Source organism: Phoenix dactylifera, chromosome 8, assembly GCF_051530095.1.
Source record: "Phoenix dactylifera cultivar Ajwa chromosome 8, Ajwa_hap1_PhDact_Kaust_v1.1, whole genome shotgun sequence".
In the NCBI taxonomy this organism is placed as follows: Eukaryota; Viridiplantae; Streptophyta; class Magnoliopsida; order Arecales; family Arecaceae; genus Phoenix; species Phoenix dactylifera.
In genome coordinates, this window is record NC_143197.1 from 20,001,512 (window position 1) to 20,021,259 (window position 19,748).

Genomic DNA, 19,748 nt, shown 5'->3' on the forward strand with positions numbered 1-19,748 from the left:
AATACAATCAGTCATATCATAGGACTGAGCATCAATATTAGTTTTAGAATGGGCCGGTCTGAATTTCTTAGAAAGAAAAAATAATAATAATCCAACTCAGTTTATAGTTTTTTAATTTTGCTGGCTGTACTAATTCAATCTAAAAAATTTTATAAAATTTTGATCCTATATTTTCATGTCGAGAAATCGTACGCCATCTGAAGTTGCTGGAACAACTAAAATAATACCGATCACATCTCGCCCTGGAAACTAGCGTGGCCGTTTCTCGCTCGCCAGACTTGAGGTTATCCTATTCGAAGTCTGGGTGCTCTCACTCGCAGACATGCCTAAAAACTGAGGTTTGATCTTAGCCATCCACTTCCAAACCCATCTATATCCAATATGTGAACTTCCCAAAATTATTCTTTTTAAAAAAGAATATAATATAATAAAAAAATAAATAGGGGAAACGTGTGAGAAAGCAATTTAATAAACTAAATGCAGATTTCAAAATTTCAAAAACCCTATATTAAATACCATATTGTTATTATAATTATTGTGAAGATGGTTCCAAAATTTTGCGGTCACAAACGAGAGAATTTATGCATTAATTTCAAGGTGTGTAGTGAAAGGGATGAGGGAAACGGATGCCACCTCAATCTGCTGTACGTACATATCCACCGCTTGGGATGAAAGAGAGCTTCTTATGGAAAATAGCACCTGCGGAGCAACGTACCGCCATCTGCGTATATAAAAGCCCCGAAGACGGCGTTAAGATGAAGAGTGGGCGGGGCGGCGCGATCCTTAAAAAAGAAACACATGGCCGCGAATCCCGGCTACGAATCGGAATCTGCCGCCGGGAATGGCGGCGCAGACGATCTCCGGTCTCCCCTCCTCCGTGCCGACGGCGGCGATGGGGAGGGAGAGGAGGAGGAGGAGAGGTTGGGGATCGACGAGGTGCTCCGGCGGCACGCCGGCGAATTCGGGAGGTGGCAGCTGCGGCACTTCGTGCTGACCTCCACCGCGTGGGCGCTGGAGGCCTTCCACACCATGGTGATGATCTTCGCCGACCGGGAGCCATCCTGGCGGTGCTCTGGCGGCCCGTGCCCGGCCGACCCGTGCCGGCTCGGGCCGGACGACTGGGAGTGGGCGGGCGGTCCGGCGGCGTCGACGGTGGCGGAGTGGGGCCTCGTTTGCAGCGACAAGTACAAGGTCGGCCTCGTCCAGTCCGCCTTCTTCGCCGGATGCATGATCGGTAAGTACACCCCCCTTCCGTTGTTAGCTCTGATTGGATGTAGATGGGGCTGGATATAGATTAGATCAAAAATTTATCGATTCAAACCTATTTTTTATTAAATAGTTAATCCAATCTGATATGATCCATATAATTTATTTATTAAAATATCAAAGCAAATAAAATAGGTTAAACATGTTTAGCATGTTTTTAATAAATTAAATAAATTTTAATAGATTATATAAGTTAAGTAGATTAGGTTAAATAGTACAAATAGATTAAGTAAATTTTAAATGGATGAAATAGATTAAATGGATCTAATTATGATTCCATTTGATTATTAGATGGGATAAAATAGGTTAAACTGTTGAAAAGTTTGTTAATCTAATTCATTATTTTTTAGACCAGCTATTTTATTTATGATATGCTAAATAGATTTTTTTTTTTTGTTTTTTTTTTGTTAGGGCAGGCACATCATATATGCATATGGATATATTTAATAAAATCAAAAAATAAAATATCACGGAGAATCCTAAACAACTTTTCTTTATGAATCCAAAGAATTCCTTCGTCTCGATAAGTTGTCATATAAGGGGCTATCCAACCCGTAGCTTCATTGATCTTTCTAAATATATGTGGGGCTTAATATCTAGGATTGGAGGGTGGTCCCCCCTCCCCCTCCCGCATCCCGCTTGGGCTACGTGTTTGTCTTTTAGTATCCCTTTTGAGGCGATTTTTCGGCGTCCGCAGGGGTGTATCTACGGTAGACTAGTTGGATTTGTTTGTACCATAACTTTTACGTGGGGCCCAACGGTATCTGCGCCTAGGCAAACGTCCAACCTTTGATAACTTTGGGAAATAAATATCCCCGCCCGGTGAAATGACCATCTTACGAACGTGGAAGGAAAGGCGCCGTTTGGCAAGCCACTGTGATTCGGCAACCTTGAAGCACCACCAAACGCGACAAGGATAGAGGGAAACCAAGTTAGATTCTATTAATCAAGCCTTTGTCGTTTTGAGTGGACCAAAGTTATATTATTTAATTGATGTCATTGATGCTACCAAATGATGTCATTGATGCTAATAAAGTAGGCTAGTTTGATTTGCAGAAATTTTTTTTATTAAAATATTTTTTAAAAAATAATGCTAAAAATATAACATTTAAAAAATTATTTTTTAATGTTTGGTTAATAATAAAAATAATATATTTTACGGTAGTTTATATTTGGCTTAGTATTTATTTTTTAAAAAATTATGTAAAATATCTACTATATTTTTAAAAAATTAAAAAATATTATTTTATTCTATCTAAAGTTAAAAATATTTAAAAAAATTATCCAAATTTTTTATCCATAGAATTTGGACTTTACTGTGTTTCATATAAATTTTATTTTTATAAAATATAAAAAGCTTATTTTTATAAAAAATATTTTTTAAAAAAAAATTAATCAAATAACACGTCTTTATTTTTTTTCTCTTACTTCATTTTTTTTTCCCTCCATCCTCAATGATCCAAACGAGTCTGGACCCTTTCTTTGTTTCCATGAACCTTTCAAAGACACGTGCAGCCAGATGCTAGAGTCGTCATCCATATGTTCCATTTTTTTATAGGCAGGATATAATAAGTTTTTTTATTGGTCATATCCGGACTCATGTGGGGTTGGCTCTAAAAATGTGGCCCAGACCTATTAAAGTTAAGAGAGCGGGTTGATTAGGCTTCCATGAATCCAGTATATATGATTTTGTTGCAGCTGCTCCACTCTGCTCCAGATCTTTTTTTTTTTAATACTTGGATCATGTAATTTAAGCTGTTTCGCAGTATCTAATTTGCTAAATTAGAAGCAAATTTCAAATTGGCATGGATCAGACCATATAAAAAATGGTTCAGCATAATATGGCGAAAATGAGTGAATTAAGATTTCTGGATGATGACAACTTCTGAGTAGGAGCCAAAACCAAAGGAGATAATATATTCTATTGTGATGTCGGGTGAATGAAAACTAGGGCCAGGAAGTCACGCACGCCTCCACATTTTTTTGGAGCCTTCCACTGAGCTATCTCATTTATCTAACATAAATTTATGGAATCTTGGACCGGAACAAAGCATCTCGGTGGTCAGTTTTTGTCGACCACCGATGCCCCATGATAGGATAATTACTGCGCCGTGTTCGGCACGTAAAGCCATCTTATTAGTTAGTCGTTTCTTAATCTTCTGATGAAGATGACCATTGTACGTGCTCTGCGATGCAAGGAGCCATGCTCGAGGCTCTTGCCACCAAGATGGTAAGCTGATGGTAAAAGGACGATAATTCTGCTTAAGTTGTCCGACTTCGAAACACGCGGATGTCGATTAAATTAAAAGATCGGATGCTCCACGTCTGGATGGCCCACAGATCGGAGAAGGCTGCGACCAAAAAAAAAGAAAAAAAAGATAGGAGGCTGACTCTTTCCCTGCTCGTTGACTAGGGGAAGAACCATGTCATCTAGACACGAGCTCTTGAACTTTCCTAGTGGTAGGTGGCGACTTTTGTTCTGGGTGCTCCATGAAGCAGGATGGTGGTCTCCCCCTTCGTTTTTATCAAAAAAACTCTCTCAGTGCTAAGCTGCTGATGTAAGTGGCATAGGCTAGTTTTCCCGTGACACTGGGGAATTCTTCATATAGAGTTTTCAATCTAATCCAACAGAAAATTGTAGAGGCTAGAATACTGGGAAACTTATATGACATTTTTCTTCAATGCGGGAGACAAAGGGGTAAGAGGGACAAGAAAAATAATGAAAGAAAGAAAGAAAAAGAATACAGAATATAACATATTGATAAATTATGTTTTTGTGCTTAGTTCCCTGCATTTTTTTAGGTGTGTTTCCATCTTTTACCTTCTAGTTCTGCTCTCAATTTTAAGTTTTTAATATTATATACACTTTTTTTATTTTATTTCTTTTACCTATCACTGGAGATGCTAACTGATGATCAAACTAGTAGAAGTCTTTATGTTATTGTAATAGTGTTCTGGATTGCAAACCTTGCCTTCGCTCAGTGTCTTGCACCCCCCAACTGAGTAAAGAAAGAAAATATTTGTAAGTGATGACAAACTTAATTAGCCATTGTTTGGAGATGCAACTAGATTACTTTTCCGTCCTTCATTCTTGGAGTTCTGCATTTGTTGGAACTACTATTCCACATCAATTTGCAATTTCTTGCTGAAAGTTTATAATATATCATTTCCTCCACTTATAATCCAAGCCAATTGAGCTTAGTCTCTCTCACTCTCCCCCCATTCTTATTTCAGGTGCCGGTGTCTTTGGCCACCTATCAGACTCCTTCCTTGGAAGGAAAGGATCCCTAACTATCGTCTGCATTCTAAACACCATCTTCGGCCTCCTGACTTCCATGTCCCCAACCTACTGGGCCTACGCTGCCCTCCGCTTCCTGACCGGATTCAGCTCCGGCGGTGTCGGCCTGTGTGCCTTCGTCCTCGCCACCGAGCCCGTCGGCCCGACGAAGCGAGGAGCTGCAGGGATGTCTACATTCTACTTTTTCTCCGGCGGCATCGCCCTCCTCTCGGGCATGGCCTACCTCTTCCCATCCTGGCGCTCACTCTACATCGTCACCTCCCTCCCCTCCCTCCTCTTCCTCATCGCCGTCCTCCCCTTCATCTCGGAATCCCCTCGGTGGTACCTCGTGCGCCGCAGAATCCACGAGGCCACGGGCGTCATCCGGGCGATCGCCAAGAGCAATGGCAAGCACCTCCCTGATGGAATAACCCTTAAGCTTGACGACGACGACGACGACGACGACCAAGAAAATCTGAAGAAAAGCAAGAATGACGAACCCCTTATCGAAAAGGCTGTTTCCGGCTCCATCGTCGCCGTCCTCCGCTCACCGACGACTCGAATTCGCCTCATTCTAGCAGTTGTCATCAACTTCTTGTGCTCCATCGTGTATTATGGCCTCAGCTTAAACGTCGTCAACCTCAAGACCAACCTCTACCTCAGCGTCCTCCTCAATGCCGTCGCCGAGATGCCGGCGTTTGTGCTAACAGCGGTGCTGCTGGCCTGGTTTGGAAGGAAGCCGCTGGGTGTTGGAACGATGTGGCTCAGCGGCGTCTTCTGCATCGTCGGAAGTTTAGTAGGCGGCATCGGAGCGATGAAGATCGTGAGGATGGTGTGTGGAATAATCGGAATTTTCGGGATGGCGGCGACGTATAACTTGCTCTTCATTTACACGGTGGAGCTGTTTCCGACGGTGGTGAGGAATGCAGCGCTAGGATGTGCGACGCAGGCCGCGCAGTTGGGTGCAATATTGGCACCGCTGGTGGTGCTTCTCGGGGACGGCGTTCCGTTTGCCGTGTTTGGGGTCTGTGGGCTCGCCGGTGGCTTCCTCTTCTTCTTCTTGCCGGAGACGATGAACCGGCCGTTGTATGATACAATGGCTGGGCTGGAAGAGGGTGAGAGCAAAGTTGAAGAGTGAACAAATTAGGGGCCTGGAGAGCATCATGTTCACCCTCGTGGCTTCGACTATTTCTCTTTTCCTGATGCATGGATTGAGAGAAATGTGAAGGATATAATGATCTCTCTGAAAGTTTGCTTCCGTAATGCAGGAACCAGAAGATGCAACCACCGGAATATCATTGGATTTTTATTAACAAAGATACTTAAAATCTTAGAAAGTACCCAGTCATCTAATTATGCAGGAACTACACAATAGTTCGCAGATTTAAAAGATTCTTTACGAATTCATCAGGATTATTATTTGTCACATCTTTAAAATGTTAGGGTTGGTGTTACTGTTTCTTATGATTATCATTGTTTTTGCATTAGTTGGTGCATGATTAAGAAAAATTACACCTTTCCCCCTATTATCTTAGGTCGTGATACTTATTAAAACTATTAACAATCGCTGCAATGATTCTCCTAAAATTGTCAGCGTACTGTAAAAATTCGATTTCTTACCAAGGACAAAGAATTAAAAAGAATCCAACAATTAAAAGATAGTTAATGAATTATATCATGATCTGGTCTCTCATCTTTTGCTTTAAAAAATATATTTATGAATTGTTATAGTCATCGCATATTTTAGATATTTGGGACCTTTTCTTCCCCTCTTTTTAACAGAGAAGGATGAAGGGGGATGCCGAGTTCCTGGTATTTGGGAACAAATCAATTGTTTGGTTAGGAAGAATATTATGAATAATTGGAGAACTTGTTTAGCAATTAATTATAGAGTAGAGCGTTTGGACTCGAGAATTTTTTTTGGATGCAAAGAGAGGCAAAAAGGAGCCACCCGCCTTTTATCGAAAATTAATCATATTTACAACAGAGATGAATGGCATAGATGAGTTACATTGTCGAGAGAGAGGGAGGAGAGAAACAAATGCTAGAAAAAGAAGCTAAATGACCCCAAACCAAGTGTCTGATAATCAAGACAGAAAATATTGATCCTCGTAAGAAGAAGCAGTGAAGGAAAGGACCTATCCAGACCTATAAGCAGGAGCATTCATTGCCTAAATGTTTCAAGCAATTTCACAAAAATTCTGCTATACCATCCTCTTTTGAACATGAAAAGCTTTATTTTATTGATATCAAAAGACTAAGCTATTGTACCTCTTCCCACATCTAAATGAGACATGTCTGGTATCTTCTCTGAAGCATAATACAATCTGCTAGAAGGCCTCAGAGAAGATGTAGCTGGCCGAAACTCCAACATATGCAACCAAGGCAGAACCACGTTGACAAGAAAGAACAGGATCCACTGCTCGAGCAATCTGAAATGAGAGCATTTCCTTAAAAAAAAAAAAGAAAAAAAAATCAACTGCACTAGTCATTCACAAGTTTAGAAGCAGTATTATTCACTTTGGACCAAATTCTTTCAAGCTCTATCTGCATAATAGGATCGCATAGCCCCGACCAATTATTAAAAATTCTAAGTCCCTCTGCAGTAATTGAGGCAATTGAAGATCTTTTATTTAGAAAAATTTTGGTGTTCTACTCCTTCCAACAGGTCCAACATATAGCCGCAATCAACATGAGAATGATCGACTGAGCATATGTTGTAAAATGGTTCAACTCCAATCAATGCATAGATTTTCAAAACTTAGTTGAGGATGACGCACTCCAAGAGACGAACAGATGGTCTTCCATATAGTAGAAAAGAACTTACAAGTGCAGAAGATATGATCAACTGTCTCATTTGTATCATGGCACAGAATACAACCGCCAAGATGCTTTCCAAATTTTTTTTCTAAGGCTGTCTCTAGTGTTGAGCTTCTTTTTTCCATACAACCAAAAAAAGCATTTAGTTTTAAGTGGTATTGTAAGCTTTCACAATGAGTGAGTAAATCTACATTTGATACTTCAGGTATTCAAGAAGTGGTAAAGTGATTTTGACATGAGAAGAACAATAAAATTCAACACTCAGCACTGGCTAGAGTACAATATGTTCATGGTAATCTTACATCCACAGTGGGTTAACGATCGATTGGAAGTCAATTTGACATTTCTCTTAGAGCCTCCCATTCGGCTAAATGTTAAATGTTGGTGCTAATAACAAGAAGAAGGTTAAGCAAACAGCTCAAGCTTGCCTACTTTGATGGCGTCAAATTCTTGCCATCAAGAATCCAAATGCATGCCATCAAGAATCCAAATGCATGAATCAAACAAAAAGTATCTTAATCCATAAAATGGGCATAATCAATGGAAAATGGGTTACTCACCTGAGAGCAAAGAATTGAAACTAGATGCACTGGAGGGGTTCAATAGTGAAGCTCTGGCTGTCGAATACAGTGCATCTCTTTTATACAAGCCTGTTGATTCTAGATGTAGGGAGTCAGCTAATTAATTTGGTGTCACAAGCTACTCATGTGAAGCTAGATTTCTGAGCCGTTTCTAGATGTGGCATAAAATTTAAGAATTACTTAAATATGTTACAACAGATTAAAGAGATTATATTACAAAAAAAAGTATTCGTCGTATAACATTTTTCGATGTTCTTGCCTTGTATTGTTTGCCTTGTTAGCTTATGCTCATTTCGGACAACTCCACGCGCATGGAATAGTAGAAAGAGTAAGCAAGAAAATATTTTCAACTACAAGGTTCTTCGAAGGAAAATCTCGTAAGCTAATCTCTTCGTATTCTCGCGAGACAGATCATTAAAGCCCTCGCTTCTTTTCTTTTCTTTTCTTTTGATGTGAAAGCGGCTAAACCCATCACATTATTTATACAGTATAAGTTTATGAGAAGCAGTAACACCACCCAGATACATAGTATTAATTCATTTATTAAATATATCAAAGCAAATTAAATGAGTTAAACATGTTAAGTAAGTTTTTAATAAATTAAATAAATTTTAATAGATTATATACACTACAAAAAAAAAGGGACATTGCCAATGCTTTTTGTTGCCTATACCGGTGTTTATAAACATCGTTAGTATTATTATTGATGCTTTATAAAGTGTTGCAAAAGTATCGGCAGTGTGAGAGTAGAAAAAAAATCTGCCTGACGCTTTTAGAAAGCTATACTAACTACCAGTGTATAAAAGCGTCAGCTTTTAACCACTAATATTTTTTATAACAATACTTTAAAGGGTCGTTATAATTATTTTTCTTAAAAAAAATATTTTAATTTTTTTTAGCAAGCTTTAAAGATTATTGAAAAACTTGCAGAAGTCATCCTTCTAGTATCTTTGGCAAAAAGAAGCTGAGAACGCATCCTCCCAACATCGTGGCGCCTTCCCTTTTAGCAAGCTCAGAACAACGTTTCTAGCTTCAGATTCATTGAAGGGAAGCTCCACATCAGATAGATCAATAGTTCTGTATAGAAATTAAGAGAAAATATAAGAAAATAAACAAAATGAAAATATGAGACGGACGGATAATTATTTATATATCAAAAAAGGAATTCAAATTATAAATCAGCCGATCCAAAGCCCTAATCTTGCGCAAGAAAAAACTACAAAAAACATCAAAACCCCCTAAAAATGCAGCACATCAATTTTACGACAAACAGATAACAAAAAAGCAACGATCTTTTCACATAAATCTCATCCAACAAAAAATATTTTTCTCACATTTCAAGCACCAAAGCTCGAAAAGAAGAGGTTAAAAAACACCAAAGATGAGGAGGACAACTCAGAAGAGGAATCAAGAGCGCTAGGAGAATTGAATGCGACGGACCTCAAACCACCTTCTCGAATCAAAACCCCATCTTCAGACTGAGAAGTCCTGCTTTGGCCAGAGCTAGATCTTTCTCTCACCTCCCCCAACGCCTCCTCCAAGCGCTGTCTCCAGGCTCGACAACCTTATCATCAACGACCTCCCCCCTTGCCCGACGGCATCCTTCCACAACCTCCGAAGAAAAATGAGGAAGAGGAGGAGAATAAGGAGAGCATCGAGGAACAGAGATGTTAGGGATTTGTAAGGAGGGTCGGCTGGGTCGGAAGGGGTTAGGGATTTTGAGACGATTAGAGATTTATTTTTTATTTTTTTTTTTTGGGGGGGGGGGGGGGGGGGTGCAATTGGCCTCCAACGACGCTTTTAAAAAGCATTGTATTAACTTAGGCTTCCGTCATTGCAGCTATCTTTCCACTTCCGACGCTTTTAAGCGTCATAATATACCAACACTACTTGCTCGCTTTCCCAAAATTCGGCGTGGTGACTAAATTAGCAATGCTTATTTATAGCGTCGACGGATTACTGTCGAAAAAGCCACTTTTTTCTGTAGTGATAAGTTAAACAAATTAGGTTAGATAGGACAAACGGATTAAGTAAAATTTAAATAGGTGAAATAGGTTAAATGGATCTATTATGATTCTATTTGATTATTAAGTTAATATGTTCAAAGGTCTATTAATCCAATTCATTATTTTTCTAGACTAGTTAATTTATTTAATATACACCAAATAGACGTTTTTATGCGTTTCTCCTCTGATATGTCATTAGAAGCATTTTTTCGGCGTCCGCATGGGTGTATCTATGCGGTTCCGACCGGTAGGCTGGTTGGATTTGTTTGTACCATAAATTTTATGTGGGGCCCACCGGTAGACTGGTTGGATTTGTTTGTACTCATTGGGAAATAAATTTCCCTGCCCGGTTGGAAGGCAAGGCGCCGTTTGGCAAGCCACTCTGATTCGGCAACCTTAAGCACCACTAAAGGCGACAAGGATAGAGGGAAACCCAGTTAGTATTTATTAATCAAGCCTTTGTCGTTTTGAGTGGACCAAAGCTATCTTATTTAACATGATGTCATAATGGCCAAAACAAGAAGGCTATTCTATGAACAAGCCTAATCTACTGGTGATTGATCTACAAAGCCAAGAAGGTGTGCTTGATATATATGCTTCAACTTCTCGAATAGATGGAGGTGTCCCAAGTGATCAAGTGTTCCACGTCAAAGGTATAAAGCTGGTAATATGAAGATTTGAAGTTCATGAGTATGGCTGGTCCATATTGATCGCAAGGGCATTGTTCGTTCAGCACACATCACATGTACTAATCACGACAACAAAATGGTATTCATATTTGTGGCTTTTCATGGAATCAGTGTTCATAATAAAGGAGGATGTTCAGTGTTATACAAATATACTATTGCAGGATAGGTTTAGATTGAGTTCAAGAGTTGGATTTAGTGATATTGAAATGTCTTATGGAGTCCGTGTTGGCTTAAGATAAAATGTGGTTGTGTAAGGTACATCCTCACATAGATTAGAAAAGGAGGGTTGGCTGTGCATGTAACTCTCCTAGAGGGTTTAAAGTCTTATTAGATGAGTCTCGGTGTCTTACTATAAATTATAATGGCGCAGTGGATAAAGCGAAGCCACCAAGAATCCATTATCGTAAGGTTGGAAGCCAGTTGATGTACGTAGAATTATTATTATGTAAATCCATATTGTAACAACTTAGGACCTCATCCAAAATAGCTAGTCGGAAGAAATTATTTGTATTTCTTAATCCTATATATAAATACCCAAGATCTACCGAGTGAATAACTAATGTGGGACTAAACACACGCCCAAACAGGTCCTCACATACTCCTTTCGTTTAAGCTCTGACGTCCTTGTCAGGTTAAAGGTTCAAATCTATTCGAATTTAATCACAAGCACCACGATCGTCCTGTGGTCAGCCCCAACGAATCTGTGTTACAGTGTCCCCTAACCCACATAAATTATAGCTTGGATCCGCTCCGATACCATTTTTAGATGTTCTAAACCAGTATTAGTTGCATTTAATAGATAATGAAATTAGATTTTTATTTATTCTATTATATTTGAGATAGATTTGAAAGCTAAATATAATGTTGGTTTCGTGTTATCGTGGGCTATACCCCTCGATAGCACGGTCAGGTCATGCTCCAAATTTGGGGCGTGACACATATACATCTAAACGAATGTGTATGTTTAAAGTAGAGAGAATTTATTCAATAAAAGAATACTTCAACTCGTATTATCTCTCTTTTCTCCTCCCTACCATCCTCTCAATGTTCTCCACCACTCTTCCATGATAACTCGAACATGAGAAGGTTCTATATGACCCAAATCTACTTCCCTAATATGAGAAAACAGCTTTGTCCAAATAAGCTGTGTAGCATAAAATTATCCAGTGCACTGCCAAGTATTCTCAGTATCTAGATCATGCTCCATTGCAAATCAGCCCAACTCCAACCCAAGTTGTGGCATATAAGCAGTTCCCATAAAATGAATATCCTCCTAACAGCAGATTTCTTCGAGTTCTCTCATGACTCTTTTCTAGGTTTATTTGTAAGACATATAAGTCTGCCATATCCATGACTGCAAGGACTCAGTATAAATATCAAAAATTTGCATCCCTAATCATCAGGAACGTAAACACGAAATGATATACCAGGCTACTTTGTTTGTAATTTACATCTGAAGATGGATGGAACACCTTTAACATACATGTTTAACTCCTACAAATAGATGATTTTTGTTGAATATTGTAGTGTTATTAATAGCAAACAAGTCACCGTGAGAAACATAATTCACCATATCAACAAATCAAAGAAAAGGTCTTATATGTTACTGCAGGCCCCTCTATTATTCGGATCGATCAGAACGGAATTGATGGCCCTGATGGTCGTGACTTTTTTTCTTGGATGGGTCCTTCTTGAGGATGATATTACAGATGCAGTTTCAAATCCTGGTGGAGATAAAGCTCCTGATTTGTATGCACTCATTTCTTTCAGGACCTTCAAGGAACTTACTAAAAGCTACCATATCAGACCTGAAGAGGCTCAATTATGCTTTTCTAGCCCCTATACCAAGAAAGAAGGTGCCAGTTCTGCTAGAAGTGCATGGTTATTTGTTTATGCAACAACATTTCAAGATGGTCACTGAAGTTCTTGCCTAATGACTGGCCCCTTTCCTTGGGCACCTTGCTCACTCTGCTCAGCGTGATTTCATTAAGGGTTAATTTGATTTATCCTTGACAGTTTTCTCTGTGGTACCAACATTATCATTTATCAGCAATTGCAAAAGGAGTGAAGATGGTATACCTTATAAGCCTGACTTGGAGAAAGCTGTCGATACTCAACTGGGATTTCATCTTGTAAACTTTGAAGAATAAAGGTTTTTCCATTACTTGGTGTGGATGCACCACGCAATTATCTCCTGTTGAAAAGTAGTTGGATTCTAAAAGGGACCTTGGCAATTGGTTCAAGTGCAAAGAGGGCTGACGGAAAGGTGGCCCTCTGTTCCCCTTCTCATTATTCTTGTGGTCGACTCTCTTAGTAGGAACCACCTACATGCCAGCCAGCAAAACTTAATCCTAGGTCTTGGTGACAACCTCTTGATGGGGGAACTCAGAAATTTGCAAGCTCCAGATGATACATTGTTATTTTCTATGCCAATAGGGATCAAATAACCTATTTCAAATTTATTCTCTACCGCTTTGAATTGTATCAGGTTTAATTGTAACTTTCACAAAAAATCTGTGATCGCTCTTGCAAACACTCAGCAAAGAGGCAGGAAATTCAGTGTTTTATTCAACATCAAGTTAGATCAACTTTCTCTCGCCTACCTTGGCATTACACTAAGTGATAAACCCTTCACCAATCAGTATGGGTAACCAGTTGAAAGCGACAGCTTCTCTCCATTTGGAAGCAAACTCACTCTGATTAACTCCTTACTCTCCACATTTCCTTCCTATCTCATGTCAATGTTTAGGCTACCTAGTTGGGTCATCAAACAATTGGATTCCTTTCGACAACCCTTCACTTGGAAAGGAAGGCAGCAATGAATTAGGTTCTCCTGTTTAATCAACTGGGAAGTTGTTTTTAAGTCTAAATCTGAGAGATGACAAGGCATTAAGAATCCCAAAGCTATGAGCAAGGCCTTCTAGTTGAGTGATGTTGGACATTCCTGTGGGACTGGGACTCTCCTAGGAACTCTTTAGATCTTTCATACTTAAGGCATAGCAGATTCAACTCCACTTTCAGAGGTTTCAGTCTTCAAGCCTCGTTTGTGTCACACCGAATCATCAAGTCCCTCTCCCCCTTCTGAAATTGAATTGGTTATAGGTTGGGCAACACTAACTCCAACCTCTTCAGGAAGACACATGACTTCCAACTTTTCCTCTATGAATATCCAAGTTGCATTCACATAGCATAGTCCAGAACATGATTAAGAAAATTTCCTCATATATACAACATAGTCCAAAACATTATGTAAGAAGTTTCTATATACAAACCTATATGCTTATACCATTTAAACTTCTAATATGTCCAATGTGATAAGCAAACTTGGAATGTTGAAGAGAACATAAGTGACTGCAGTATCAAGTATCTTCTCCATGCAGCGTATCATGTCGTTTCGAAAAGGAACAAATACATTAAAGAACAATTTTTCATTTTCCTAATAACTTCCACAGAAAAGCCATTCCAGAATTTCCAACATTCAGCCAAGAATTTCCAACATTCAGCCAGAACATGCAAAAGATTGCGGCATATACTTTTCCTTGTTCTTGTATGTACTATCTTGTGCTCCATGATATATGAAATCATTTCAGCTGTTACTAACACTAATTACCAAGGAGCATCAACACATTGTCACACCCAGGCTACCCTATGTCTCATCTAAAGCCTTGATAATGTGCTATTGCATGTTGTCCTCTAATAAACTTACTTTGATATATGTACCAACAATGCAAAACATTTTCCAATCATCCCAGGAGGTGGGCAGATCAACGGCATATAAATCCTTAGAAGAATCCATCAATTATGGGAACATCTAATTCCCATATATAGAGCCGAGTCAGATATAGAGAATGTTCAGAAATTTCTCACTGCCTCCATTAATGTAGTCTAAGTGCATTTTTTCAGTTCTAAGAATCCTATTATATGTATCTTCTGTTATAAGAGGGATTTGTTGTGATCTTAATGCTTACTAGGCTCGTGGTTGAGATTATAGATCAACTTTGCCCTATTTATGATCAACTGTGCTCTATTTATGTTCTCGAGGTCCGTGATCTAAATTGTGGAGGATATAAGTTGTCCAGTACAGCTAAAATAAGGATGATCCATATCCTGATTTCTCAGAAAAGAGGAAATACAACCTCTCTCCTTGCTTACAGACAGAAAGGCACCGTCCATTCTCTAATTGATGAATAAAAGATCAGAGAAAAGGAGAGAGGGAAATCGTATGAAAATAAGTGGAGAAAAGGAGGAAAATAAGGGAAGAAAGGAAGAAAAAATGAAAGAGATGTAGGGGAGCCAGCTGATTTTTCTGGCCAAGATCCCCTCTCTCTCTCTCTCTCTCTCTCTCTCTCTCTCTCTCTCTCTCTCTCTGTGTGTGTGTGTGTGTGTGTGTGTGTGTGTGTGTGATGTGTTGGTAATCAGTTTCTATTGTCCATAAGATCGATTTTCTGTCATGTTTAGTGTTGCAATATACGAAGATAGGAGAGGTGTAAGAGGTTTTTAAAAATTTGATGAAATTCTCATCTGCTCTTTATCTTCCTGCCATTTCTCTACTAAACTTTTATGTCTCAGTTGATCTAACTCCTATGCTACATAGACTCGAGTTGCAGGTGCAGGTGCATGTCTAAGCATCCAATCCTTTCAATATCTAAAAATTTGTTCTCATAGAGCCCGTATCCAAGTGTCAAACCAATACATGTGCTTAAGTGTCAGGTGCAGGTTCTTTACTAAACAGACCAAAATGAAGGGTCTAGGTAACATAGCCTAACTCCATCTGCGGCTTAAAAACTTTACTGTGGAGTGCAATTTGTCATTTCAATTTGCTGATTCTCAGTTATAGACCAAAAAAATTCAGAGCCAATGAAGGTAGCTCATATCAAAATGTTATTTTTTAATGTAATTGATTTGAAAATCAGTTGTTAGTGTTCATCCAAGTACAAATTCGGGCAGCCCCTCCAATTCTGTTGTCCTTATTATCTGTTTTTTGATCCCTTCCTCATCAGGACAATCTGTAGCCTTAAGTTACAGTGTAATAGAAGTCAAGTTTTCCCCATCAATGACTAATGATGCAACAAAATCAAGTACCACTTTTTTGAGTTAAAAACTGATCAACTATTGTAAAGAAAATACAGGAGAGCTTGGTTAGGATCCAATTTCTTATTATGTTACATATGAGAAGAAAGTAGGCCATGAACAGTAAATAATCAATTATCAAGAAAGGAATCAAATGTTCCAAAAGAAACAATGTACAATGACACACTAGGTTGAGAATATATGCACACTGAGATACTTAAATTCAACAAACCCTCTGAAAATTCTCCAAGAAAACAATTACACATCGTAAAGAAAGCACTTTTATAAATTGTCATATAGAGAAAAAGATAATGAAGTAAATTCAGCTTGTGAGGCTTTATTTGGATATGTAAAATTAAGGGCTACCCACTCATAGATTTGAAAGCTCACAGGCAAACCCTTTGACTAGGTCTCTTTAAATTGCATCCAAACCCAAGTCATTTATGTGCTTAATAAGTGTTGCGCTGGTCTCAGTGTAGAACAGTGTTACATCGGACTCATTTTCTTTCGAAAAAAAGAAAACCATCAAAATATTCCAAAACCAAGTTATAGAGCACTAGGACCATTCTTGTCATTGAAATAAGATTCTAGCTTATCATATATGACCAACAGAAGTCAAACAAACATTATACTCGTGATGTTGCTTTGACATTTAGCAAAAATGGTTTCCACATAACCTTGATGGTTTTAGTAACCATACATATAGAATGAAAGTTAAGTTTTAGTTAGTAGCCCCATTTCCCCATCTCCTGCAGGAATTTGAGACTCCTTAAAGTTCCAGTCAAGAATTTTACAAGGGGCGTAAAAATGAAAAACTTTGGAGTGAAATAAAGAATGTAACCTGCATCAAGATGTCTGATACTTCGATTTAAGCATTACGAATCCAATAAAAAGGCACAAGAAGCTGAGGAGCGCAGCACCACCAAGCAATGGAATCAATATAGCAAACTCTTGGGGCAGGAAGTACTTGTGTATAAAGTGATCCTCATCCACAAATGGCTAGAAGGAGCTAACAAGAAAGGTTACGAAAAGAAAATCGCCTGATATCCAAATCATGAACTTGAGTCTATAAACTTTAAAACGACATAGAATCAAAAATAGAAGGCATCCCACATAACTGACCAGAATGATGACCCAGAAGATATAATAGGAGAAGATGGATAAGCTGATGGCAGATATTAGTATCCCAACTCCCTTATCTTCCATTACCACCCTCTTTTTGTAATATAAACTTGTATTATCAAGATATAAATCCTTCTAACAACCTGATTAAAAGGATCAAATCAAACACTATAAAAAGAATCACAATTAACAGTTCCATGAGCCTAAATTAAAGTTTGATTCATAAAGGGGTCATTTTTCCACAATTAGAATGCCTTAGCTATCAGCTCTATCACTCTATCAGTACATAAAATTTGTCCTACAACTCCAAATTATTTGTAATCCAACAGACTTACCAAATCAAATAACAACCAGAAGTGTTCGAGTTGGCAGTCTTACATGCCAAAAAAAAAAAAAAAAAAAACAAACAGCCCTAAGTAACTAAAATGGGGTTTTCCAGTGGGATGTCTACAAAAATACCATTTTGTTATGGCTAAAAGGTTAATTAAAGAGAAGGGGAAGACAGTACCTTCAGAGAAAATCGCAGAAAAAAAAGTGGGGGCCTTCCTCGAGGATGTTTTGCTTTTACAACCAGGGTGGTCCGAAGAAGAGACTTCCATGCGGAGTCAAGGATGGTTGCGACTCGAGCATGAGGGGTCGAAATGTTGATGGCTCGGATCGGTTCAGATGGGGAACGCAGACCGGACCTCGTAAGGATAAGGGTGCAATCTCTGGATCCGCAACCCACCTACTTTCTATAGCCGACAAGCGGTGGTTGGTAATGCTTGACCAGAAGTATGCTCCCTTTTGAAAATGGATGACATCTGGATCATTAAATACCCCATCAAAGCTTAATTCGCTACAAATGGAGCAAGCTGCTCATGTGTAGCTCAAGCTTGGCTCGTCAAAAACTCATTTCAGCTCCAAAGCTAAAACAAGATAAACAGAGTTTCAATGACTTAATATCATATTTGACATTATATATATAAAAACATCCAATCCCCAAGATGCTTACGAGTTTTGATATCTGCCAATGGACTTCCAAACAATCCCCAGGATGCCTTCAAATCTCCGAGCTAGATTGACAGTTAGCAGTAGTAAGTTCTGTGGAAATATTTCTGGTGCAACAGCTCCCGGAGTTGTGGGTGAAGGCTTCCATCCTCGATAAGCATTCATTGAGAATACAAATCAGGAGGTCATCATCTGTTTAATCGACATTGAGTTCCTAAATATTCATGAGGATATTAAGTTTGTCAGTTTACGGAAAAAAGAATAAGCAAACTTTTGAGCAAGTTGTGTGGCTCGTAATATGAATGGAAGTAAAATGCCGATCTCGAACTTAGATATGCAGCCGGATGGTGAGCACTTTCTACTAAATTTCCTCCATTAATGGCAATAAGGAGAAAAAAAGGTATGAAAAAAAGATTCACGCAAACATTTGAATTCAGATTGTGCATGCCACAGGCAATTCAAATCATGAAATGTAGTGACGTTGCAGTGAGAGAGAGCAGGGAGTGTGGGTGTATGTGTGCATGTATGCACACGTATATGCGTGCATGTGCCTGCATGCACACATATACATATGCATGTATATGTATTCCTATTGATCCTAAGGCGTCGATATGGACCATCTCAGTGGCTCTGCAAGATAACAAATAAAAGGTAAAAACTTATCTGATTGACTCTGGCTGTGCCCTTTAATGCTTAAATCGTTTATATAGAGTATGTACACGAGTATATATATAACTCTTTAAGCATACCGAATATGATGGAACATAAAAATAAAATTATATTTCTTTTTTTTTCTTTTGTTTTTCTATTCTTCTACAAATATTTTAACAGATTTTAATATTTTTATAGATGACCACCATGCATGTAGCAAAAATAACACAAAATTTTTGTATAAAACCCATCAACAACTCGAGCATTACTGGTCCCATAGCTACAGACAGAGAGTTAATGCGCAAGGGATCAGAAAGTGTTCATGATGTTCTACATGCCATTCTTTCAATTATATATTTTGAAGTAGCAATGGACTAAAAATCAAAGATCTTGATTATGATCTATGCCACTTAAAATACTTAGAAACTAAAATTCAAGGTATCTAACTTATGCATCGAATAGATATAAAAATAAATAGTTTTCATTCTACTAGCACGTTAAAATGTATAAAAAAATTACTTAGATTAAAAATTCAACTTATTAATTACGATTCATACATGTTATTATATATATATATATATATATATATATATATATATATATATATATATATATATCGAAAATCTAATGCTTGGATTATAGAAAATTCTAATCAATTTTAACCATGTATTTTTGAACCACTTGATATATAGGTTAAAGATCATCAAAACATATGTTTTAGTCTCTAGGTATTTTTAATGGTATAGATCAATAATCAATAGTATGGATCTAGATATCCTCCTCTTGAAATGAGAGTAGTCCATCTATTTTAAGTATTTGCATTTGAATTATTCTTGAAGTGATTTGACAAAAACCTTCTAATCCATATCTAAATTCAGTCCCCTTGCAACCATCAACCTTCTAGATTATTTCTTTTCAACCATTAAAAGAAATTGAATTTCTATTTTATTTTTCCTTTTCTTTTAGAATGAAGCCAATACATGCATCACAAAATGATGACATGGGTATTCTTTATACATATCCACAATTCCTTGCTTAGGCTTGAATGTAGAATTTTATTGAATTAAATAAAATAAAGACAGACTTCTACCACATGACTCAAAAAAAAAATAATCTTAAAATTATATCAAACATAAATTTTATTAAACTGGGATTTCAAGTGATCGTCTATGGATTTAGCCAATCTCAATCCTGATCAAGAAATTCAGACGAGGAACCGAACCCGCTAGCCTTCCACCTTGCCAACTTTGGTAACATAATGCCATAACCAATCTGA

General features: G+C 38.1%; 2 protein-coding genes across 5 annotated transcripts; one reads left to right on the forward strand and one right to left on the reverse strand.

Moving 5' to 3' along the window:
• Nucleotides 1-744: 744 nt before the first annotated feature.
• On the forward strand, nucleotides 745-5,971 carry LOC103719357 (organic cation/carnitine transporter 4-like). Its single transcript, XM_008808561.6, has 2 exons — nucleotides 745-1,234; nucleotides 4,501-5,971. The coding sequence occupies exons 1-2, from the start codon at nucleotides 799-801 to the stop codon at nucleotides 5,679-5,681; spliced, it is 1,617 nt and encodes a 538-aa protein (XP_008806783.3). The 5' UTR covers nucleotides 745-798; the 3' UTR covers nucleotides 5,682-5,971.
• A 697-nt stretch (nucleotides 5,972-6,668) lies between these two features.
• LOC113463543 (dolichol-phosphate mannose synthase subunit 2-like) lies at nucleotides 6,669-18,960 on the reverse strand. Of its 4 annotated transcripts, none has more exons than XR_015968087.2 (4): nucleotides 17,826-18,960; nucleotides 17,340-17,739; nucleotides 16,551-16,974; nucleotides 10,254-16,458 (listed from the first exon to the last, which is right to left on the reverse strand). XR_015968087.2 is itself a non-coding variant. In XM_026809349.4 (2 exons), the coding sequence occupies exons 1-2, from the start codon at nucleotides 16,913-16,915 to the stop codon at nucleotides 16,556-16,558; spliced, it is 237 nt and encodes a 78-aa protein (XP_026665150.3). In that variant the 5' UTR covers nucleotides 16,916-16,961; the 3' UTR covers nucleotides 10,254-16,555. The 4 variants fall into 4 exon arrangements, 1 of the variants encoding a protein (XP_026665150.3); XR_015968088.2 differs by having other exon boundaries at nucleotides 16,551-16,718; nucleotides 16,832-17,739; XR_015968086.2 differs by lacking the exon at nucleotides 10,254-16,458 and adding an exon at nucleotides 6,669-9,021 and having other exon boundaries at nucleotides 16,551-17,739.
• Between the last annotated feature and the right edge of the window lie 788 nt (nucleotides 18,961-19,748).